Source organism: Schistocerca cancellata, chromosome 5 (assembly GCF_023864275.1).
Source record: "Schistocerca cancellata isolate TAMUIC-IGC-003103 chromosome 5, iqSchCanc2.1, whole genome shotgun sequence".
Classification (NCBI taxonomy): domain Eukaryota; kingdom Metazoa; phylum Arthropoda; class Insecta; order Orthoptera; family Acrididae; genus Schistocerca; species Schistocerca cancellata.
Window position 1 is genome coordinate 93,095,995 of NC_064630.1, and position 26,437 is coordinate 93,122,431.

General features: G+C 44.0%; 1 protein-coding gene across 1 annotated transcript in view; it reads right to left on the reverse strand.

Annotated features, from left to right (window-relative positions):
- Positions 1–26,437, reverse strand: part of LOC126188229 (proton-coupled amino acid transporter-like protein CG1139) — a 133,320-nt gene that overhangs the window by 26,322 nt on the left and 80,561 nt on the right. The window contains exons 2-5 of the mRNA XM_049929781.1: positions 21,004–21,122; positions 20,796–20,912; positions 7,342–7,492; positions 2,629–2,753 (exon numbers count right to left, since the gene is read on the reverse strand). Coding sequence (XP_049785738.1) covers positions 2,629–2,753; positions 7,342–7,492; positions 20,796–20,912; positions 21,004–21,122 — 512 coding nt within the window. The remainder of the gene's footprint in view (positions 1–2,628; positions 2,754–7,341; positions 7,493–20,795; positions 20,913–21,003; positions 21,123–26,437) is intronic.

Here is a 26,437-nt window from a genome sequence, read left to right on the forward strand (position 1 = left end):
CTTTACAAATTATTCGCCGCGCTATTCGACAGTCATTACGGTATTTTCACGTTTCTACCTGAACGATGTTACAAGTGGGACGATTTTCCAAATCCGGATAATAAATCACCATTTAAAAAACGGTACCACCTCTCCATTTGACAAGAAATGTAAAGGCTAACAAAAACGATTCCTGATACACCGCCTACAGCTGTTTATCGATATCCAGCTTCCAGAATCCCCACATAATGCTGTATGGTTTCTTGGTGAGTCGCATCTACGACTGTTTCCGGTTGCCAAACGTTGAAGCAACCAGTTCAGCGTATATTTTCACAGACTTGTGACATCTTTCATGTTCCAAAATTAGGTATCGCGTCTTGATATCAAATATGGAATCAGAAAAAAAACGTAAAAGTTAAATGGTTCAAATGACTCTGATCACTATGGGACTTAACTTCTGAGGTCATCAGTCCACTAGAACTTAGAACTACTTAAACCTAATTAACCTAAGGACATCACACACATCCATGCCCGAGGCAGGATTCGAACCTGCGACCGTAGCGATTCCAGACTGTAGCGCCTAGAACCGCTCGGCCACCCCGGCCGGCACCGGACAAGTGCTAGGACGACTTACGCTCTTAACGTATATAGATGGTTCACTTATAGGTTTTGACGAATGAGTTTGCGGGTATCAAAATGTGTGTCATAAATGGCCTTATCTTTTAATTGCATTGACTTATAAGCTTACATTTTTCTCACCGCCAAGGGGCCTTAGACGTTAGTATTTGACACAAATTTCAACTTGATACCTCTACCCGCTCCTGAGAAAAAGGGGTCTTAACAGACGGACAGCAAAGTGATCCAATACTGAGGTACAGAACCCTAAAAATGCCATCAAATCAGTCACAACACAGGAACGTAGCATAAACCGCTGTATGATAATACTACAATGAGATAAGAGTGGCGAACGGGGGTCTTTACCCCTACTTGAAACTGAACAAGGTTACTGCCGAAGTGAGCACGAAATTTTTTCGAAAGATTGATATCGTAAACGACTAAGAGAACCAGTTTCAGCATTCAGTGCTAAGAGGACAAGTTTAGACTACAAATCCAAATACCTGGGGGATTGAAATCTTAGACTGTCCCACATGTTTTTTCTGTCACATTTCAGTTCTTTTATTTCTCGCAGTGATTAGTTACAGTGAAAGTGCCACATTATACCATGGTTCATACTATTATATACTGCCGTATATCTTGTAACTGTCACCAAGAAACTGTGAAATTTTTAAGGAACAACAAATAGGCTAGTGCTAAGTCGTCCTAGGAAATCTCATTTCTTGGCAACATCAGAAATGGAACGCAGCACTCCCGTCCAAAACTTCTCCACAGAAGATAAAATGAGGAGGAATGTCATAGGTCAGTCTGCTATTGCCATTTGTGAGCATTAGCTCAAAAGAAGAAGGCTAGACAAAGATTCATGAAGGGTAATTATGGGGAAAACATGGAAAACTCTAATCGCAATGTACGGTTACTTGAAATCATGAATTCTAATTGTTATCAGTTCAATTTCTCAGTACGACTAGGAGATGGAATGCTACGCCATAGTGGACAGATGATAGTGAAATATTTGAGGAAACATACCGATGTTCTCAGTACTACTCTCCCACTTACGTTAGAGACGTACAGTCTTTTGCCACAAACGAGTCTCTTCTTAACCTCCTAAGGGCCTCTTAGCGATAGAAACTGACTTCAAGTATCTTAATGCGACGCTGACACAAAAACAGAGCAGCTGATTATACCCGACAAAATTATAAGCAGACGACATCTGAAGTATCCGTATGCGAGACAACAAGCGCAAACACGAGAAACAGAGCTATCTCGCGTGCAAACGATTTTAGATGGAATCAGGTTTTTGCTCACGCGGACTTCATAGGAAACGTCGAGAGAAAAGTGAAGTCCACGGCAGCCCAACTTCTAAAAATTTTGAAATGAGACATAATGATTTTGAATTGTACGTCTTCCGAATGATGGGGTTTGCAAGGCATCTGATGCGACTTGTCACCCACTTGAGAATACTGATCTGACCCAATAAAAATGCCAAGTGGCGAGTCAATGTCAAGCGTAGGATTTTTCTTGGCATTCTCAAAAATTTACGTGTAAAACGCAATATAAAACTATTTTAAAGAGATAATTGTGTTTCAGCTTGGCAAAGCAGGAACTTCAGCACCAAAGGATTCCGCCGAATTGATCAGGGAAAGCAGTGACGGTTGGGGATAAACAAGCCTATTACAGCTAACAAATCTGAGAAAAAATTATCGAATCAGACTCAGGTGTTGCCCATAGCAGACAACAGGATTAGCAACTGCTTTGGCTCTTATATTAGTGTAGATAATGCGGTGCGTTCGACCCTGAAAAGAACGACTGACCACGAGTCTTTTATATTTTGGATCAGATCGCAATTCCGAGCTTTACTTGGAGGGATGGCCGTAAACTTTATTACAGTAACAGTCAGTTAAAAGTGGAAGTTGCAGATGAAATTGTCACAGCTATTTTCTCCCCTCGTCACCACAGTAGACTGGAGCGGCAGGGAAAAGACGGTGGTAATGTTAGCGTCTTGTAGGCGGATTGTGAGACGTTGTCGGACCTTACCTTGCGAAGCGGGCGTACTTCCGCAATCGCAGCGGGCCAGCCTGGAAGCACAACCCCACAGTCTCGGCGAAGGCAGGCTGCCGGGGCAGCTTCATGCGTTCTCCCATCTCTCGCGACGCGGCCATCTGCAAACAAACAAATGAAATACGTCAGCTCAAGGATCGGCGTTTATTAAAATCGCTTGGAAATATACTAGAGCGATTAAAGCAATATGAGAACAAAAGCTGCTTCAGTACCGCATGAGAAAAGTGCAAATGTACGAGAAATTCCTTTACTGAGGTCTTTTACCATTCCTCGATAGACGGCGGCGCGCACGTACCGAGAATACAGTGCCGGATCCATCATACCGAGCACGGTCGTGTTGTGTGCAAGACGCTTCTGCATCGAAATTGAAACCCTCGGCCGGCAAAAAGATAGATATTTCTACCAATCACATAATTTTTTCTAAGCCTTTACAAACTTCACAAAATTTTGCGATCGTGACTTCTTGGTTCAAAATTTTAGGCAATATTTACAACACTTCCCGTTATCTGGCTGAACACCGAGTGGCTAACATTAATGGAAAAGCGATGCGCCGGCCCTTGTGGCCGAGCGGTTCTAGGCGCTTCAGTCTGGAACCGCGCGACCGCTACGGTCGCAGGTTCAATTCCTGCCTCGGGCATGGATGTGTGTGATGTCCTTAGGTTAGTTAGGTTTAAGTAGTTCTAAGTTCTAGGGGACTGATGACCTCAGAAGTTAAGTCCCATAGTGCTCAGAGCCATTTGAACCATTTTTGAAAGCGATGCGGTGTGTTTATCTCCGTACAGTCCTGGCAGAATTGGGTTGCCACAGACTAACATTCAAATCGACGGTGGTCTGACTTGCAGTAGACAGTTGATCGCCCCGTGGAGACGACGTGACGTCCTGTGCGGTGGTTTACGCCTGAAGAAACATTGTCTCTGCAAGACTGAAAATCCACGTTAGACACTGCCGACCTCGAAAGCCGAAATTCTCGTGCAATCCTGAATAACCACCTTTTGCACCGGGAGACGCTGCAAGACGTCCAGGAAGAGAGGCTTTGTGGTTCTGAAAGATACTGATAGGGGTATGGAGCCCTGCAGACTTCAGTGTGCTAGATTTCTCGTTTGAGAACCCGTTATGCGAACAGCCCGATCGAGTTGGTCCCATAGATTCGTGACTGGCTTTAAATACCGGAAGTTTGGTTCAAAAATGTGTGTATTCCTAAGGGACCAAACTGCTGAGCTTATGCCAAGAACAACACATACATCCATGCCCGAGGGAGGACTCGAACCTCCGGCGGGAGGGCTGCGCAATCCGTGACATGGCTCCTCACACCGCGTGGCCACTGCGCGCGGCGGAGTTTGGTGGCCAGAGAAGTGGGGTATACTCATTCTGGTGCTCTTCGAACTACGCACGTATATTGCGAGCTGTGTGACATGTTGCATTGCCCGGCTGGTAGATGCCCTCGTGCTGAGGAAAAACAAGCTGCATGTAGGAGTGGACATGGTCCCCAAGGATAGATGCATACTTGTGTTGATCCATTGTGCTACATCTACATGTACATACACACCCCGCAATCCACCATACGGTGCGTGGCGGAGGGTACCTCGTACCACAACTAGCATCTTCTCTCCCTGTTCCACTCCCAAACAGAACGAGGGAAAAATGACTGCCTATATGCCTCTATACGAGCCCTAATCTCTCTTATCTTTGTGGTCTTTCCGCGAAATGTAAGTTGGTGGCAGTAAAATTGTACTGTAGTCAGCCTCAAATGCTGGTTCTCTAAATTTTCTCAGTAGCGATTCACGAAAAGAACGCCCCCTTTCCTCTAGAGACTCCCACCCGAGTTCCTGAAGCATTACCGTCACATTCGCGTGATGATCAAACCTACCAGTAACAAATCTAGCAGCCCGCCTCTGAATTGCTTCTATGTCCTCCCTCAATCAGACCTGATAAGGATCCCAAACGCTCGAGCAGTACTCAAGAATAGGTCGTATTAGTGTTTTATAAGAGGTCTCCTTTACAGATGAACCACATCTTCCCAAAATTCTACCAATGAACCGAAGACGACTATCCGCCTTCCCCAAAACTGCCATTACATGCTTGTCCCACTTCATACCGCTCTGCAGTGTTACGCCCAAATATTTAATCGACGTGACTGTGTCAATCGCTACACTACTAATGGAGTATTCAAACATTACAGGATTCTTTTTCCTATTCATCTGCATTAATTTACATTTATCTATATTTAGTGTTAGCTGCCATTCTTTTCACCAATCACAAATCCTGTCCAAGTCATCTTGTATCCTCCTACAGTCACTCAACGACGACACCTTCCCATACACCACAGCATCAGCAGCAAACAGCCGCACATTGCTATCCACCCAATCCAAAATATCATTTATGTAGACAGAAAACAACAGCGGATATACCACACTTCCCTGGGGCACTCCAGATGATACCCTCACCTCCCATGAACACTCACCATCGAGGACAACGTACTGGGTTCTATTACTTAAGAAGTCTTCGAGCCACTCACCTTTCGGAACTACGATATCACCCAGAGAATGCCACGAAATATTCCCCAGACTGTAACATTCCCTTCTCGGGCCTGGACCCTTTGCTTTCAAACTTTTCACGCCGTACACACCAACGGCCATCTGTTCGATGGAGCACAAAACGCGATTCATCTGAAAAGGTCACCTATTGCCACTCAGTGGACGTCGAGTTACGGTATTGGCGTGCAAATCCAGCCTTCGTCGCCGATGAACGGCAGTCAACGTGGGCGCATGAACCATGCGACTGCTACGGAGGCCCATACGAAGCAACGTCTGCTGAACTGTTGGTAGCCCTTGGTTCATCTGCACGGTCAATTGCCCAGCCGTTACCAGTCTATTCGTCCGTACGCATCTCCGCAGCCGTTGTTCACCCCTGTCGTCCACGGTCTGTGTGGTGTACCGCAGCTGCTTCAGTATCGGTTTTGGATTGCGCCATTTTGTCATGCACGGTATAATTAACCACGGCGGCACGCGATCTGTTTACAAACTTCGCCGTTTCGGAGATGCTTCCACACTCGGCTCGAAAGCCAGTGATCACGCTTTTTCGATGTCAGATCAATCGCTCCGTTCCCTTATTACGACACGATCACACTGTTTCCGCGTCTCACCGACACGTTTGATGTACCCTGCACCGCTAGTGCTGCCACCTTTCGTCTGAGAGTGTTATTGCACGTTGACACTTAACACAGGCGTTGGTCACATTGATGTGGCTGGACCATGACGACATAAGTGTCTTGCATCGATTATCACCACACGTTCAAAGACTGTGTACTCGCGACGTAGTGACATGCTCACTACACCTGTATACGGTACATGTTACACTGATACCGTGTCTATACTCGCACCATAGTCGAAATATGCGGGTGTCATATACGCATACACAACGCGTCTTTACAGGGGACAACCCTTCCGCTGACTTTTGGCCGTTCAGTTTACTTCGTAAGCATTTATGAAATTGATGACAGTGCAATATAATACTCACACAGAAATTCCAAACTGTAATATTTCCTGGCCGAATTTTATTCAAAGTCGATGTCTGTTTCCACAGCGCCGTATCACAGAGTTCTGAGCATTTGAAAATAAAAACTCATTTTCTGCATCTACATGGATACTGCGCAAATCACATTTAAGTGCCTGGCAGAGGGTTCATCGAACCACCTTCACAATTCTCTATTATTCCAATCTCGTATAGCGTGCGGGAAGAATGAACACCTATATCTTTCCGTACGAGATCTGATTTCCCTTATTTTATCTTGGTGATCGTTCCTCCCAAGGTAAGTCGGTGTCAACAAAATATTTTCGCATTCGGAGGAGAAAGTTGGTGATTGGAATTTCGTGAAAAGAGTCCGTCGCAACGAAAAAGCCTTTCTTTTAATGATGTCCATCCCAAATCCTGTATCATTTCTGTGACACTCTCTCCCATATTTCGCAATGTTTTTAAAAATGTCACTGACACGAATTGTCGCAGCTCGTAGACTTTAAAAACCGCGTTTCCAAGATCTAAGAGTACCCGATGTGATAACAAACAAACGATCGGCGTGATGCAGCGTTTTATTGCAACGGGCTCGTATTGTAGAGGAGATGGTTTCAAATGTCCATGTGGCCAGATTGATCTAAGTTTTCAGTGGTTTCTGTGAATGGCAAAAGCGGTGTTTGTTCTTCAACAAGACCACTGTTAGATTCTCTTCTCATACCCGCGCAATCTGAGTTTGTGCTCAAATCCAAATATTTCGATTTTGATGGGATTCTTATCTTTTCTTTGACAACAGATCTGCTAGGTATAACAATAATGAGACATCCACGGCCACTTCTTGACTATTCCTGTTCGCCCCCATCGAACCTGCAGCTGGAAGTTATTTGTACTTTTGAACCAACGTCTGAAAGGCTTTCCTTACACCAAAGGGGCGAAATACAGCAGTAATGATCAGGAAGAGACTTTTAGAAGTTGCCGCGGCAAGTACACAGAAACTCCCGCTGCGGACTTGACTCCAGCCGCCATGGACAGTGGACGAAGAATATTCGTCAACATTAGCTACTCGTCTTGGCGAAACGTCAGAGAAACTGCTAAACGACCGTCAGCCGAAATGGCAACACGTCAGGCCAGCTGCGTATTGAAACACTGTTTAGGGATTCATAGCTTGGATCGACTACTTACCAGTATGTGCTGACTGTGGACGCAGATGAAACCCAGGACGATGGTGCCAATGGTTCCCAAGACCAGACCAGCGTTCTTAAAAGCGTCACCCATGGCGAACATTCCTGAACCGATCTCGCCCTTGAGAAGATGGATCAAAGACTCCAGGTACCTGCACATATTCATTGCACCCGCATTAACCCTTTCTGGCACTTAAACCAACACGTCTGGATCTGAAAGAAATGGTTAGGAGAACACAAGACAAGAAACAATGCCAATAAAAGAGCAATGCCTTGGACTGTTACAGATTATTGTGGGTGGAAAAAATTCTTATGGAAATGAAATAACGTCTTCACAAGGAAGATTATGCGTGCAGCGATAGTAGACAATTATTGTAGCAAAGTACTGAAGGAGAACAGTGACACGAAATGTACATTTTTGTCTGACATTTAGCATGCAGATGCAAAGAAGAAAAATCATTTCGTTTAGAGTCAATGTCCATATTTTTCGATATTCTTGTTTCAGATTGTGATATATACCTATCAGTAGTGTAGTGTATGCCTATCAGTAGCTTTTGTGGTTTTGTAGAAAGCACTACAGTGTATGCTTCCAGTGTTTACTATTTGTTACTCATTCTGTGTGACCAGAGACATTAACAAATAAATGATTTCCGTCTATTTCAACTAATGTAGTATTTTACTTGTTCCCAACAGCGACGGATATATATATATTATTCGTATGCGTAGTGCAGAGAAAAATATTCTTAAGTGGCCCACAGATGATCCAAAATATTCTGCAGTTACCACATGCGACGTTATCGATGCTTCCCCCAAACATTTCAGTGATCTCTGAATTTCGTTCACTATAATATTTGCAATTATTGTAGAAGGTAAGACTCTCATTGAAAAAGTGCATAGCAATAATAACCGTTCTGATGTTATTCCTGCATGATTCTGCGATTTTATATGCTGACTGTTACTTGTACAAATCCCTCGCTTTCCTTCTCTGATCGGTTCTACATTTCGTTTCTAATCGGCATGTAATCAGCAGCACGTTTTCTGTGTGCCTCATAAAATCATCAGAAAGTAACAGTGACATTACTAACCTACCTCTGCTCTGCAATACACAATTAAGTGCCTTACAGAGGGTTCATCTGACCACCTTCAAGCTATTTGTCTACCGTTCTACTCTCGAACGGGGCGCAGGAGAAATGAGCACATAAATCTTTCTGTACGAGCTGGTCTTTGGCAACGACAACTTATATTCTTCCGTTAATCGTGAGGCTCTCGAAAGGAAATATACACGGATGAGCTAAAACATTACGACCACTGTCCACAGCGAGACTGATGCCACTTGATGGCGTTGCAGGCACGTTGGATAGATACAGATAGCATATTTGTGGAGCAGAAACGCAGGGAGAAACAATGTAGAGACAATACGGGCCACAAATGGGGAAATCCAGTGACATAAGCGTCTATGACAAAGGGCAGGATGTTTGACCCGGCGCCTAGGAATAAGCATCACGGAAACGGCGAAACTGGTCGGTTGCTTGCGTGCTGCTGTCTTGAGTATCTGTGGAAAGTGGTCGGAAGACCGTGAAACCGCGAGTAGGAGACAAGCTGTCGGGCGTCCACACTTCATCACAGAAGGTGACTTCCCTGCTTGTAAGACAGGATAGGTGGTGATCTGTGGCTAATCTGACGACATAGTACAAATGCTGGTTCAGGCACAAGTGTTTTGGAGCACGCTGTTCAGCTCACATCGCTGAAGTGGGTCTCCACGGCAGACGACATACTGACTCAACGACATCGCCAATTACGGTTGTAGTGGGCACCGAATCACGGAGATTGAACCTTCGATCAATGGAAACGTGTCGTCTTGTCAGATGAGCCACGTTTCTTGTTACATCAGTCCGTGTCCGGATACGCCGCCATTCAAGCGAACGGCTACTCAAAACGTGCACCGCTCCACGGATGCAGGCTGTTAGGGACAGTTCTATGCTATGGGGGACATTCACCTGGCCTTCCGTGGGATATGTTTAGTAATCGAAGAAACCAGATACCTATGGACTACGTGAACTTTATTGAGGACCACTTTATCTCTTCACGCTTGATCCCCCACGCCGATGGCGTCTTCCAGCAGGATAACGTGTCATAAGGCCAGAATCGTGCTATTGTGGTTTGAGGAGCATGATAGTGAACTCATGTTTATATCTTGGCCACTTTATTCGCCTGATCGGATGGTACAAATCTAAGACACTATCGGGTTCCAACTCCGTGCCCCCAAATCAAAGGTGTGTAATTTACGAGAATAACGTGACCTGTGCATAGATATCTGATGCCACATACCCCTGAAAACCTACCATTGAATTGTGTGTAGCAAAAAATGCTTTTAATATTTCTCATACGCGTAATACAACTGCTTCTGCAGTGTGCAACTATTTTAACAACTATTAGAAAACTGTCTTTCGTTCTCGATACGTTTTGAACATAAGAAATTAAATCACAATTTGTTTAGATTGAGTAAGCACATTTATTACCTTCAGATGTCATACGATCGATACATCATCTGCTTGAACTATGATTTTGTATTGCCGCTGCGAGTCAAATAATTTTCTTCTAGAAACGTTGAGGGCAGTAGTTGTGTTTCGCCCCCTTTCCTGCAATTTATCTTCGACCATTTTTTTTCTTTTTTGAGGGGTATTGCTCAGTTTTGTTGTATTTTTCCCCCTCATTTCTGTTAGCGTTTCGGGGATTTTATTCTTTTGTGTAAATATTTCTCATGCTGTGTATGCGCGGCAGTGACTCAGACCTACCGTTCCGTTCAGAAGTTGTGTCGAAAGTGAACAAGCGTATCGTTTATTGTCAGATGCTGAACGGGTCAACGTATCTGCAAAACGGAAAACTCTTCATAACCTTTACTATGATTTATGAATTATGTCAGAAAAATATGCAGCATATCATTCACGAAGTCAATAATAATAATAAGTGATATGCAATTTTGCATAATATATTTGGTTATCTGTGAGCCGCTTTCCTACACATCTTCTCTGCACCAGAACAACTTTGCTTCCATTGCAAATTTTGTTTGGTGTAATGCTGAACTATGCAGATCAGGCTGATGTCATACTGTGTCCTTTTTGCTACTGTCAACGTTTGTTTGTTTGTTTTTTGTTTGTTTATTTATGTGTGTGTGTGTGTGTGTGTGTGTGTGTGTGTGTGTGTGTATGTATGTAATGAATAGCATCCAGAAGTCATATCAGAATAATACTGCAACCCCACAGTTGTGAGAACCATGAATCGTTTCAGTTAGTTCAAGATCCCTGGCCGTTAGAAGAGTATGAATATTTTTTTGGTAGGTTGCTATCTAGAAAAGAACCGTGGCAAAACGAAATCGACTAACAAGCTTTCAGAGGGAGTGTTCATGATATCGCAAAGCCTTTGAGGTTTGTCTCAGACTACCAGAATGAAACCCTGCTAGACTATCACATTAAACTTTATTGTAACAGCGGAACAGTTAGACATAACCTAAGGACCTCCTCATATGGGAGGCGAAAGCTTAGGTGGCCGGGGAGCGGGACGTGTTTTGTGACGTCATAACGTGGAATTTCACGTTGCGAAAGATCCAAGTGTGCGAACTACGCGTTAAGTCCTGTCCGGCGCTGACGAAATGTGCTTACCCAGGGGCAGCGTCCCGTCGTATTTCGGTAACGTGCTATGAAGTGTAAACCAATGCAATGCAAGATCTTCATCTACACTGAGCAAAGGCCACACTGAAATACAGCCTTAACCGTAGCTAAAGTGCCATATTCGATGGTTTTGTATTAGAGCTTTGGACTATAAAAATATGTCATTTTAAAGCATTGAGTACTTTAAAGATATATTTGAAAACAATGAGTCGCTTTTGATACGATTCGTAATAATAAATTGTCAGAAAATGTACTTCTTGTTAAAACTTCTCCCATACCTGTATAAGAGCACTGTATGCGACGGTAATATAAACGTTTCCGGAAGTTTAAGCTTTCTTACTTTTGAGATATGTAGCTGAGAACTGCCGCTGGAGATTGTGGTATTCGCATATCTGGGTGGCTAACGTCCCACGTTATCATTTGCGAGCGCTAACCAACTACATTGAAAACCACGTCCACGTTCAAGTTCACGACTACGTTCGTTTTCACGTCTCATATGAGGATGGCTTTATTGGTCTCTGGCCTAAGGACCATTCTATGCACGATTGTAGTATTTTCTGTCTCTAGTATCAGTAATTAATTCATTCTAAGGTCATTTTACAAAGATTTATCAGCTTCATACAAGAAAAAACGTTGTATAAACAGACATAAAAATATACGGACTTGCGTTGGTTTATTAAGAAGAGGAGAAGTGGGCGGGCTGTGGCCTTGCTAAAGAAATTATGACTCAATTTTCCTGAAGTTATTTAGCAACACCAAGGAAAACCTAGAAGTCAGGATTATCCTCCACACTCCGAACTTGAGATCGTTGTTGTAACGAAAGCACTACTCATTCGCGTATGCAGAAAGTACAGGTCTCTTATGTTTGTACATAATGAGTGGCAGTTACTGAACTATATGAAATAAAATCGTCATAACTTCTGAACGATTTGCGTTAGGACGTTCAAACTGCACGACTGGTGGCGGGACATAATGGGAATCAGTATGTGCATGTATGATTTGGTTCAGCGATGAAGCCAACTTTCATTTGTATGGGTTCTTCAATAAGCAAAACTGGCGCATTTGGGGGACTGAGAATACGCATTTCGCGACCGAGAAGTCTCTTCACCCTGAACGGGTGACTGTGTGGCGTGAAATGTCCCGTCACTGAATAATCGGTGCGGTATTCCTTGATGGCACGGTGGCTACCGAACAGTGAGTGAAGGTTTCGGAAGTTAATTTCATCCCCATTACCCAAAGTGACCCTGATTTCGACAAGATGCGGTTCATGCAAGACGGAACAGAAGAGAGTTTGATGTCCTGGAGGAGGACTTCGCGGACAGCATTCTGGCTCTGGTGTACCCAGAGACCACTGGCATTGAGCTCGATTGGCCGCGTTATTATCCAGATCTGAACACTTGCGACTTCTTTTTTTTTTTTGGGACTATACTAAAGACAAGGTGTACGGCGTAAGACAAGGTGTACAGCAATAATGCCAAAACCATTGCTGAACTGAAAACAGACATTCAGGAATTCATCAACAGCATCGACGTTCCGACACTTCAGCGGGTCATGCAGAATTTCGCTATTCGTCTGCGCCATATCATCGCCAATGATGGCAGGCATATAGAACATGTCATAACCTAAATCCGAATATCTGTAGGGACGTTTACATGTTGATGTGTGTGCACGCCGTAGTTTGTAACTAATTTACTTTTTTTCATATAGTCCAGTAATTGTCACACTCTACCTGTAACAAGTTAGTTTACTAAGATATCAAATAATTATTCTGTCGTGAAAAGATGTGCACAAAAACAGAAAACTATTGCAGACACGCTGAATTATGTTGTTTCATGGAGAGTTGACAACTACCAAAATCTGTTCGTATTGTGTATATTCCAAGTACACTGTCAAAGCGTGTAACGGATGAGATCTGAAGCCAGATATATTTCTCGCCGTGCTGTAGCTCTTCAGTCCGAATGATTTATCTCTGGGGTTGCCTTCTGACCACGTCTAGGATAACGGATGGATGGATCGAAAACTGTTAAGGCACTCAACAGCATGGTCCGCAGTACCGTTTCTCAAGATCGTGGTACTGGTTCAGGAGTAGTTATTCTCGTTAAAGCAAAAATTGGAGGACATAATTACATCCACAGACATAAAAAGTTTTACATGCCGTCTTCAGTATTCACACCGTCTAGGAAAAGATCGCGTACAAAACTATCATTTAATCAATTCGTCGTCTGGGAGCCGTACCGAGTTGGTACAAAGAGACAAAAAATATTCAAAGAACTGTGCGATTAGTCTCTTGTTTGTTTGGTCAGAGTAACAGTGTCGCAGAAATTCTCAAGAAAATGTCGAAAGAAAGGCGTTGTGCATCGCGGATGCTCAAAAAAATTCCAAGTACCCACGTTCCAAAACTGATGTAGAAATAAACTACTTCTTCCGATACACATCTCGTATAATGTTGACGACGTTAAAATAAAAGAAATTCGGGCTCATTGAGAAGGGTGCCGACGGTCTTGTGTTCCTTGCCGCGTACCTTCAGTGAATGCAATAGCAACAGGGAGCTTGATACTGCCATGTACTTCTTCCATAAACCTTACGACGAATTGCGAAGTGCTTTTATAAAGGTAGGTGGAGATTGTGTCACTGGAGTACGTGCTTCAGGGGTTCCATGTCGATCCTCGCGAAGATGATATCGAGAATATTCCTTCATTAATATGATGTTTCAGTGAAAAATATTAGTCGATCCAGTACTGCAAGGGAATTTCGTGACATGTGGCAATGTATCTACTAGAAAATCTTCGCTGCGGTGTACGTCCGATTTGTACCTTAGGTGCGCTTCTGTATTTATGTGGAACGACAGATTCACACCCTGACGGATTACTATATAATCCAAAACCTAGGAGTATACTTATGATGAAGTGAGCACCTGTGCTACGAACTGTCATTACTTTGGTATCATGATTTCTAGACAGCTTAGTTCTAGACAACGTTGTGTGGTGTGGGGAGTTGACTCACTATTATTCTGATATGACTATTCACTTGTTAATGGAGAATAAAACACAGTAACCGATCGCTGTTGTGTTCACGTTTTATCACAATGCGTTTCCGATGTTGTTTGCCATCTTCAAGTGACGCCAAAGCACGTAATTCCAAAGCTGTCGCTTCTGCCATGTGATCTCGTTGCGGCTTCTAAATAACAGGTATGCGTTTAGTTAATGACCTTGAATGATAGAAAACCAATTGCAACACATTTTAATTGGATTGTCAAACAAATCTACGGAACTTCACTAGTGAAAGAGGCTAATTCAGGGAGCAGTGGTTCTTTCCTTATTTTCTCTAAATCACTTGAGCCGATTATCAGAATGGTTTCTTAAACAGATCTGCGGTCCATTCCCTACTGAGTTATAAATGTCTCTTCTGCTCCAGCGAACTAAAAGTCAAAAGTGCCACGAACACAAACGTTCCCGCCTCCTACTCCAGCAGATGAAACCTGTCGGATGGATCCCTTTAGGATATATAAATATGCGATTGAGCACCTTTTTCCCCACCTTACTTTAACACTGGAGCATGCTACTATCCACGAGTATTAATTTTTTTTACCCTTTGTCCTAAGTCGACACTACATTGCGCCAGCTATTGCCATCCTGTCTGGCTACTGCAGTAGCAGTCACAAGATGATAGTCCAGACAACGTGTTGGCCACCCCCCCCCCCTCTTAAAGAGCATAGGTATCAATATGAAGCACTGTATATGATAAGGAACTGGTACCACGCGGTCATGTGACCCTCCATCGCTGACGGAAGTTGTGACACTGCGGTGGTTTGTATGTGCCAGTAGGTTGTATGGAATCAACGCAGCAAATTGGGTCGACGAGAAAGAAATGCGAAAAGGAATCATCGTGTTTGAACGTGCCTACTCCCACAGCGTGGATGAAGGTGCCCAATTTGTTGGTGAATTAACAAGGACTGTCCAACTTGTCTACGAGGAATGGTGTACCATTCGTTGCCATATAACACGGCGTAAGAAGAGTGGTCGTAAAAAGATGCTAACTGACAGGCATCGGAAACGAGTGTCACGCGTTATCAATTGCAATCGGTTTAAAAACTGACAGGAACTGCTGCTGTGGGGTGAATACAAGTCTATCTCAACCAGTTTCATATCGAATATTGCGAAGGAAGGCACGCAATGGACATTTGGAGTCGGGAACCGAGCAAAAGGCCATTGCTCACAGTGGCAAATTAAGTAGCACGTCTGCAGTAGGCCAAACAACAGCGAAACTGGACAGTAGCTGACTATGGGCCTGTAATATGGTCCGACAAGTCGTGACGTTTCCTCTTTTCAAATGATGCAGCGAGTCGAGTGCACCGACGTCCCAATGAGGCGTTTAACTCACAGAGTGCGGAAGATGTAGGTGAGGCCAGAGGTGGTTTTACGAACCATAGCTTGGACCCTCTCCTCCAGGTTAGTACGAACGTGAACAAGGATATTTAAACATTCTCGGTCATCGGGTATTGCCCTTTCTTCTGCACCATGGTGAGTATGCTGTGGACACTCCCATCTTCCAAGATGAGAACAGCAGTGTTCACAGGACTGCACAGACATGTTCCTAGTTAGACAAACACCCATGCGCACTATCGCACCTTGATTCGCCCACTAAATCACCTGAGGTTAATCGTATAATATCTGAGACTGTTTGGAACAGTGAGTGAAACGTAGCATTTTGGATTCTGTACTGGATCTAATCGCCTATGATTGACCTCAGCCAGATATAGTACTTCGTACTTGAAGAACTCGTGGGTTCTCGTTCTCGCCGAATGTTACAAGGTACGCCGTCCATTGACATTAATGTGAACACCGCCAAGGTTCGACCTCAGCGTGCAGTAACGAATCACAACCGGTAGGTGGCAACACTAGCAATGGAGGGAATGTAACTATGTCAGGTGACGCGGAAAATAGTACAGTCGTTGTCGTAATGCGGAAACGGGGCGATTGATCTGACGTCCAAAAGGACATGGTTATTGGCTTTCGGGCCAAAGGTGGAAGCGTTTCCGAAACGAATAAGTATCTAAACAGTTTTCGTGCCGCCGTGGTTGAGGTATATCGTGCTTGTAAAATGGCACAATCCAAAACCAATGCCGAGGTGACTGTGGAGCACCACGGACGATAGATGAGAGGAGTGGACGATGGCTGCAGAGATGTGCATGGGCGAACAGACGTGCAACTGTTGAACAGCTGACCAACCAGATGAACCAAAAGGCTACCAACAGCGTCTCCTCATCGATCGTTCGGCGAGCGTTACTGTGTATGGGGCCTCCACAGCAGGCGCCAGATTCGTGCACCCATGCTGACTGTTTGGCGACAAAGGCTAGACTTTGCACGCCAGTACGGCAATTGGACGTCCACTGAGTGGCGAAAAGTGGCCTTTTCAGACGAATCACATTTTATGCTCCATCGGACACGTGGCCGTTGGTGTGTACGGCGTGAAACTTCTGAAAGCAAGCACCCTGCCACAATCGTTGGAAGGTCTAAGGCCGGAGGAGGGAGCGTTCGGTCTGTCGAGGCCGGAGGAGGGAGCGTTCGGTCTGTCGAAGTTTCCGTGGCATTCCCTGGTTGATCTCGTCATGCTGGAAGCCACAATAGATCAATACAAGTATGCCTTTATCCTTTGGGACCATGTCCACTCTTACATGCAGTTTGTTTTTTCCTCGGCACGGTGGCATCTACCAGACGGATAATGCAAAGTGTCGCGCAGTCCACAGTGTCGGAAGAGCGCTAGGATGAGTTTAGCGTACTCCCTGGCCGTCAAACTACCCGGATTAAATACAATCAAGGATCTGTGGAACCACCTAGATCAGGCTGTTCGCGCCATGGATCCTCAACCGGAAAACTTAGCTTAGCTGGCCGCGGCACTGGAATCGGCATTGCTCCACATCCCTGTCAGTATCTTCCAGAAACTGACTGACTCTGTTACTGCGTGTCTCGCAGCGGACCACGTGGCAAAAAGTGGTGTCAGGCTTTTGACAGGTGGTCACATTAATATGACTGGACACCTTATGTGAGCGAGTCGGAACTTCATGTGTTCTCTGCAACTCTCACAGTGCTGGCTGGAGATGTCTGTGTTATCCTCCTGCTCATATCGCTCTCTCTGTCCACGCACGCACACACACACACACACACACACACACACACACACACACACACACACTCGTAAAAAATCACAAACGAGACCTGTCAGTATCACAGATGTAATGTCAGATGAGTTAATTATTCGAATTCGCAAACTGTTAATTCATGCAGGTACCATCATAACCCGACAAATGACAGCATCGAAACTATTACCCTTTTTTACTATGAGATCACGTGGCAGAGACGAAACTTCGCTAACATGCGTCACGTCCATCACTTGTAGGTGTTGCACAGCGTCTGAGACGCCCTGTGATTGACGAATAAACACAATAGTGGCGGTCCAAGTGTATCAGTTCTTCGTTAACGGAGAGTGCTTGCTACCTTCGGTCGTGCGTGTGAGTGCGACACTACTGCAACCATGTATTTTAGATGTAAGATGTAACTGCTGCTGAGTGCGAGGTAATACTTTCATGTCGAGCCTCGACGCGCCGCCGCCGCCGCAGGTGGCCGGGTTCTCCGCAGCCGGAGCTGGAACTGCGTGCGCCCGCGGCACAGCAGCTCACGAGCGCCACAGCATCTGTACGCTTAACAAAAACACAACATACAAGACCACATTGCCCCAGGTAGCCGGAGGCATTTAAAAGCCCAAATCTCTACTACTGAAGCAACCCCAACCCTGAACCGGACCCCTTTATATGAAGGCTGGGGATGGTGAGCATGACGCATGATCAAAATGTAAGAACAAAATTATTCAGATCTCTCACTTTTTAAAGCTACTGTAATTTCCCTTTAGAGCAAGTGGATGATCACAAAATTTATTACATGCTCCCATTAAACAAAAATGACGAAAATTTTGGTGAATAAATGCTTAAAGTAAACCAAAGGAAATTGATACATGAACAAATTTACGTTGCTGAACTTCGTCCAGATGATTTCTTTAAGCGTGTTGAAACACAAGACACTTCGTTGTTCGTAATTCCGTGAAGTATTTAAAGAAATTTTCGAATGACTTCTTCTGCCAGTGCAGACAAACACTGGTTTGTTTCTTTCTGTACTCTGTTGTGTGTTAAGTTTTGTTTCGCGTGTATACCTCATATTGCATTTAACTCCCTGAACTTCTCTCAAAAATCAACAGGCTTCAGGCAGGAAAATACTTTTCACGTACTCCTAAGTCTGACGAACTGTTCGTGGCATTGCGCTAGCTGTCTTTCTTACCAGTCGCCATATTTTGTGGTCAATAGTTACAGTACCTGGAAAAAAAGAGAGACAAACAGAACATCCTGTCACAAAAATACATTATTGAAGTAATACACAGTTTGAAGTACACAATATCACATTTGAGGCAGATTGTGAGAGAGCTCTGGTGAGGTGCTGAAGAAAGAAAAGTGTAGAAACAAATATTGTGTGCATTTTCAAGAAGTGAGTTTGCGGCGAAATATGGAAGCAGGAGTGAGTTATGGCAATAGCAAAATATGCACAACAGCTGTATGTAACACATAACAGAAAGGTAAAAGACACCAATTCATATTTCAGTAGGACTGTGACAATTGTAGGAATAGAATATTAAGACACTTGTGCAGTTGCCTTAGGGAATTTACATTGGAAGTGTTTGGGATGTGCTAAGAAATAATTTGGCCAAACATTGGGAATGATACAGAAATATTGTGAGAACCGAAGAGGAATCCATAGTGAAGACCACTGGGACACAAGTACATGAAAGGGACAGGTAATCATGTTAAACTGTTAATGATGGGCCGCATACAAATGTCCTTATACAAGGAATAAAGACGGCGGTCTCTGAGTTGCTGAAGAAGATGAGCTAACTCTAGCTCTCGTTGGAAGCAAAGTCCAGAAGAGGTCTTATTGAAATTGTAGTACCGAACAGTATTTACTGAGAATTAAGTTGAATAAAATTCTGATAGCGGCTGAGAGGACAATGGGTATAAACGTGTTGAATAATATCTGAAGCATTAAGTAGAATGATAGTTCTTTAACTGATGCTCATCAAATGGTAACAATGTGCAGACATTCAAAATGATGGCTTCTTTACAACATGTCTCTTACATGTTGGTCTGCAGACTGGAGACCAGTATATTGGACGTGAAGTGCAAGTAACGTAACAATACACAATTTCTGGTGATCAGGCTGAACTCCAAAGCCACAGATATCATGGATTCCATACAAGGTGCACTGTTTTTCAGCAGAAATAGATTGGTAGCTGTCTACACCCCATTATCTGCCCCATTCTGATCCACTAGCACTTACTGTTTGCATTAAAAGTAACATATACTTATGTACATTATGTAATTACGTATCTATACTACATCCCCCTTAAGCAAAATGATCGTTTCGCAAACAAATTCAAAATATTCCAACATGATAGCCAACTTTGCAAATAAGGAAGCTGAATACGTTACTTATTCATTTCTCTTTGATCTTAAACCAGTTTGTCATTACTTTCAGTATAGTTTTGTTGAAAACGATAAGAAGAGGAGAAAGGGAGTTACGTGAGGATTACATAAGGGCCAGAATGCTGACTTTTTGGGCCTGTGACTGATTTTCAGTTGGTCTTTACAATTAGGTAGCGCTACTCTGGAAATCCGTTTCTGCTCACTCCGCACGTTTTAGAAAATAATCTTAGTTCGGTCTCAGAGTTTGTAGATCAAAAACAGGAGTTTTAGCCCCGTTTGATTTTTTCCTTTTGTTCTGAATGAATGGTTACCGTTGAAAATTACGTTCATTAAACTGAATCACGGCTTATTTCATCATTGTAGACAAGTGGGGAGAGGAATTGGTTTAAACAAACCAAATAAATCTTAGTCACAGAGGATGATGTGGAAATTATGTTTCTTGCAGTTCTGATTGTATCTCAGTTTTCAAAGCCATTCATCTAAAGTGATGGGGAGATTCTTGGACGCAAGATGTGAGATGGATATCGTGCGCAGGGCACGGAATTGTCCCAGAGGGGTGCAAATAGTTTTGGCAGAAAGCATAGAAATAACAGCCAATGATATGGCTATGGTTTCACTGGCTACCTCTGAAGAGAGGAAGTTGCCAATGCAGTTTCCAGTTCTGTTGTTACGAATGCGCATAGTGCACCGTGGCATGACTGCAGCTGGAGATTTTCCAGCACACTAGCCTAGTGGTGGTGGTAGCGAGGGCACGAAATATCTCCATCGTATTCTAGAAGACTTAATTGAGTGCAGCTGTGAAGAGCACGCTGCGCACAGATGATGGAATGGTCCCAGAGGTGTGCGAGTGCTGCTCGCAGATAGTGAATAGTTCGTAACGTACGGTATGACTAGAACAGGTGGAACGCGCTAGCTACATTTCCACGAGCAGAAGTAGCTAGGAGACGTATTGCATTTGTACGCCGCAGGTGGTGGCTGCTTGCTCTGGGATGATTTCAGCACCACTAGAGTTTTCAGCAGCAGGATAACACCCGCACACAGGTTGTGGCATTAGAAAGGCGGTTTTATGTGTGGATTGCTCGATCCTACTGAGAGGGCAAAGTGAGGTCGACTGCAGCCGACGAAGGGCTTTTTCCGTTGTGATTGTGAGGGGAATGTAGCTGGCTTGCGAAGTCTTGCGGAAGATGTTTGGTGGCTAGGATGTGGTCGTGCAGTGTCGGGCACTGCTGGGTGGCAGCCTTAACCACGGATAGGAATACTTACGAGGTGGGATGCGAGGACACGGCGTGCCCGTCACCAGACGCCTCACCCGTGAGCGCCGCTTGCGACTCGCCCATGCGCGTCGCCTCGTCGCTGCCCATCACCTTGAGCTCGTCAGGCCTGCTGGGACACGAGCTTGGGTTAGAGGCCGGCCTCAGAACAGCCGCCGGATACGCTAGCTGCGAGCGCCTTGCCTCCGCGCTATACTTACGTGTCTGCGTTCGCCTTGGAGATGACGGAGACGGGCAGGCTGTCGTTCTCCACTACCACGGCCATGGACATGTTGTCGGTACATGGTGCCGCGTTGTTCCTTACCACCATAATGGCCGCCTGAGAACAAGAAGAAAACACCGTGCTTGAAGTGTTGTTTCAAAAAAATGGTTCAAATGGCTCTGAGCACTATGGGACTCAACATCTTAGGTCATAAGCCCCCTAGAACTTAGAACTAATTAAACCTAACTAACCTAAGGACATCACACACACCCATGCCCGAGGCAGGATTCGAACCTGCGACCGTAGCAGTCCCGCGGTTCCGGACTGCAGCGCCAGAACCGCACGGCCACCGCGGCCGGCGAAGTGTTGTTTCAAATGGCTCTGAGCACTATGGCACTTAACATCTGAGGTCATCAGTCCCCTAGAACTTAGAACTACTTAAACCTAACTAACCTAAGGACATCACACACATCCATGCCCGAGGCAGGATTCGAACCTGCGAGCGTAGCAGTCGCGCGGTTCCAGACTGTACCGCTTAGAACCGCTTGGCCACCGCGGCCGGCGCTTGAAGTGTCGAATTACTTTCGAGTCAGGGCGTCAGGTACACACAATCGAGTCACATTATAGCGACTAATTTCAGGAAGGAGTTCAACGCCGTACCACATCATCGGTTGCTAACAAAGATACGATGTAGTATGTAATAACTTCGGAAATATGTAATTGATTCGATGATTTATTGACTAAGAGAAACCAAAACGTTATGCTGGACAGCGGGTTTCCGAAGATCACTGTTGGACGTCATGACCACGTCACATCGCGTATTTCCGGGTAATACCAAGAAGTGAATACCAGTATCAGGGAATGTGAATAGAAGGCTCGGATTTGCTCGAAGGGTTCTGAGAAAATAGAATGCATCTGACCGGGTGACGTGGAGCAGTGGTTAGCACATTGGATTCGCATTCGGGAGGAGGACGGTTCAAAGCCACATTCGGCCATCCCGATTTAGGTTTTCCGTGATTTTCCTAAATCGCTTCACGCAAATTCCGGGATGGTTCCTTTGACAGGGCACGGCCAACTTCCTTCCTCATCCTTTCCTAATCGTATGGGACCGATGACCTCGCTGTTTGGTCCCTTCCCCCAAATCAACCAACCAGTCAATCAATGCATCTGTAAAGGAAATTGCCTACAAGAAACTAGAGCGAACAATTACGGAATTACGGGGTAATGTTCCAGCGTTTGGAGTCTCTATCAAGTAGACATGATAACAGGCATCGTATCTAGAGACGCTCTGCAAGGATTGTAACAGTTCAGTGTAACATGCATGAAAGTATAACAGAAATGCTCGGGGAACTTAAATAAACCTTGGAAAGAAGACGATCTATTTTTTTTTAATTTTGAATAATGCTGCCGCCATCTGACTGTAATAATTTTTGTTGTATTCTTATACGATCCAGATTTTGGTCTTTGGCCATTTTCAAGTACAAAATGTTATTGATATGTCGGCGCATACCTGTTCACTGGTTGGCAGTTTCATATAACGGCTGTGCTACAGGGTCCATAAATGAAAGTCTGCAGTATATTTAGGCGCTTTGAGATATTTTCACTTTTACTAATGACATATCTGGCCTATATGACCAAATATGCTTTCTTGACAAGGACTAGAGTTTCATACTAATCTGATGTCTTCTGACATGTAAACAAGTTTTTGTACTTAACCGGGATCGTATAGCAATAAAATAAAAAATTATTACAGTCAAATGGCGGCAGCATAATTAAAAAAACAATTACCATGACTGTGGCTGCAGCCAAAACAAAAATTATCAAAGACGATCTAGTTCTCAAGAAATCCTGTTCGGTAAACTTAGAGAACTTGTATTCGGAGAAGACTGTGCTACTATTATCTTACGGCCACCGTACATGTAGCGCCGGAATAATGAGAATAAGAGAGATGGGGCACCTATAGAAGCATATAAATCCAGTGGCAGACGCTGCGAGAGAGGCGTTCTGCATCACGGTATGATTTACTGTTAAAATTTCGGGAGCATAATTTCCTAGAAAAGTCAACCAATATATTGTTTTTCCTACGTATATCTCGAGAAAAGATCATCAGTGTAAAATTAGAGAGATTCAAGCTCACACGAGGACCTACCAACAGTCGTTCTTCACGCGAAGTATTCGCAATGGAACAGGAAAGAGAGAACTGCCAGTGGTACACAAAATACCCGCCGCTAGACATCGTAAGATATTTGCGGAGTATAGTTGTAGGTGTTCACGCAGATGCAATCCACCGTGGCATGCGTAAGGATGCATCTTGGTATCCACTTGTAATGATTTAGGGAAATTGCCGGAAGCTTAATTAAGAATGGAGTATTTTAACCCTTCTCCCGAATGGAGGTCGAGTGTCTGCATAACTGCGCTGCCTGTCCGTAGACTGAAACGTAAGCACATTTTGTTCGCTCACCATCAGAAATGATGTGGTGGATTAGCCAAGCTATCTCCTTGGTGAGTAAGAAGGCATTTTAAAATTTCTGTGCATTGAGTAGGAATAACCTGGTACCCATTACTATAGAACTAACCTATTAATTGTGTCTTACAGGTCGAAAAGACAACAAGCTTGCACTTTTTGTAGGAAAACGTAACTGGAATAATCTATAATGCTGAACTAAACCGATAAGTACAGCGATCCCTTGGATGGTTGCAACAACGCTGTTTTAAGACTAACCTAAAAACGTTTTGTGAACCCTGCTACATGCTGAGTATATTATCAGCTTGCGGTACGATGACTATTGTATATAAGAGATTTTTACAATTTTAGCATGACTTTTACCGGATGAGGAAGTAAGCTTTTTGACTAGGATTCTGTTGATTTCGAGAGTGCGGACTTCTCAGCTGATCTGTGATAAAGGGGAGCACTAGGCGGCTGTTGAGATAGCGCGTAATTGGATCACTAGAAGCTAGCTTGAATGGCCTGATATCAGCGACCTGTTTAGCTGATGTGGCATCGTGACTAACGCCTTGATGAGCTTTTCTTTGTTTGATGTGTAGTAACACAATTATCTACTACGCGTTTAGACACATTGTATGAAAGAGATAAAAAGGCTAAAGCTTTCCCGAGAGCGCAAAGATACAATGGTAGACTTCAGACCTCCATAGACAAAGGAAGACGAGTGCAGTGTAACCGTTTCTGGTAGAGGAAGTCCGATGAACTGAGGTGATAGTCTTTATGATTAGTTGATTAGTGATAAGTTTTTGACTCTTGTTCGAAAAGGAGACACGCAAAAGAACAGTTAGTAAAAAAAAAAGCCTGCCATTTATCAATGATATGGTACTTTCCTGCAATGCGCATTGCAAAATAATAAACAAAAAGACACTAAAGGGGCAGTTAAATAAGTCATTTAGAATTTTCTATCTCCTTTTTGAACCTTGCTGAGGATAGGGGGTTATGAAGATTTCAAATTTTTATTAAAATTGAAAGCATTCCAGGGTTTAATTTACTTAACCACCCTACGCACGCGCCCAGATTAATGAAAATGCCGCTGAAATGTTTCTTGTGTGCACACTGGCTTCTGGCGATTACGGTGCATTTGCGAGCCAGCTTGTATTGAAAGATTTAGCTAACTTCAGCATGACTTACCCGTATCTTGGTCTTCAGGGTTAAGTGAAGAGCGCAAACAGTAAAGTATCCTGACGCCAGACAAGTAACAGCTTTCCACGTTATGCGACTTTGGGATCATACGTATGAGCTAACGTATACGTAGCTTTAGACTTCTGTTTGCACTGACATTAACTTCCGTTTGAAGACGGATTGTAACACCTCTCTGATAAGAAGTGTCGCACGTGCGACTTGTAAATCTCTGCCCCCCACACAGTCTCCCATCACACCATAAAGCTCGCTCACGTGTCACTGCACAAGGCGCAGAGCTACGCGGTGCAATAAACGAAGTTTATTACATTAATAGAAGCCATATCGGGGCATTCCCAGCTCTTACCAACTACCAAAAATTGAGACACGTCCTTCAAAATTATATCGTCTACAAAGCGAAAATGAGTTGTCTGGAAGTTAAGAGAAATGCATTTTACGCATCACCTCGACGCAAAGGACGAAAAACAAGACCACTGATGACCAAAAACGTAGAGGTGTAAGGCGTAACGTTGTATGGGTTACAGTGCTGAAAGACTTCATGAAGCAGATGCAAGGAGCTTGATTCCTATTAACGTTTCTTGGAAAAAAGCCCTGACAACCAAAAAATGGTGTTTGGGGAAAAAATGAAGTACACCAACCACAGCTACATATTAACTCTTGACAGAGATAAATAACGACTAATAATAAAGAAAACACCTGACTCATCTTACTGTTACAGCATTGCGACACAAGACTCCGTCTAACTGAAGGACAGAGTGGGACAGTCTTTTGAAAGCTATTCTTCAGCATTCTGATTGTTCAGTGGTTGAGACAGTGAACTTATATCTCGATTATAGACAGACTAAGATTCTCAGCTGAGCATCCTCATTTTCTTGCAACGGCCAGCGATAATACCTTACCCTTATCACCAATCATGTACTTCTCTCTGTCAACCAGACAAAATACTCACCAACGAATAAGACGATCAGTGACGTACGTTTCGGCACTAGGCTTTTGCAGTGTATTGTGTCACAGTGATGTGCTAAAGCTGCGGTTGTGGGCATGGGATGTTTCCCCAAAAAACAAGGCATTTGGTAGCGTACATCACAATGCATTGCGAAGGAAATGAAAGCAGCAGGCGGTGAATGTAGATTGAACTCTACATAAATACAAATGAGTTTCTTTGGATGTTTTAAGCAAAAGAAAACCTAAAATCAAGAAAAGGCGTGTCCGTCGTAACGGAAGTGCGGTAAAGATACGGCTGCCATGAAAGATATATCACGGATCGAGTGCGGAGACGTGGACCACATACCACAAAATCTCACTGGGGGAGGGTGGGGGGTCCAAATTTTAGAAAGACCCTCATGTAAATAATGGACGTCCCCGAAGATTGTAGGATAGGCAAGTTTCAGAGGTGAAAGTGTGGACCAAAACAAGAAGAAAATGTCTAGTAAACACCGACTCTAAAATGTTCACCTTAAGAGCTATGAGCTCTTGTGCACCTACGATACTGGAAAACATCTCTTATACTGCAAGTTCATTGGTTTCCATATTTTTGGAGGAGGTAGTGTGGCCCATACCTAGTAAAAAAGTCTAGTAAATATAGACCCCAATATGGACGTTAAGAGCTATGGGCACTTGGTCAGTACTTAGAAGAGATGTGTTTCACGGTAACGAAGGTAAACAGGTGCTCACAGCTCGTAACACGTAGACTGTCAAGAGACCGCTTGTGGCAAGGCACAGACGTCTGCAGTGGCCAGCAACGGACGCAAGACAATGAACGTGTTGATACATGAATTTTAGAGCCCGT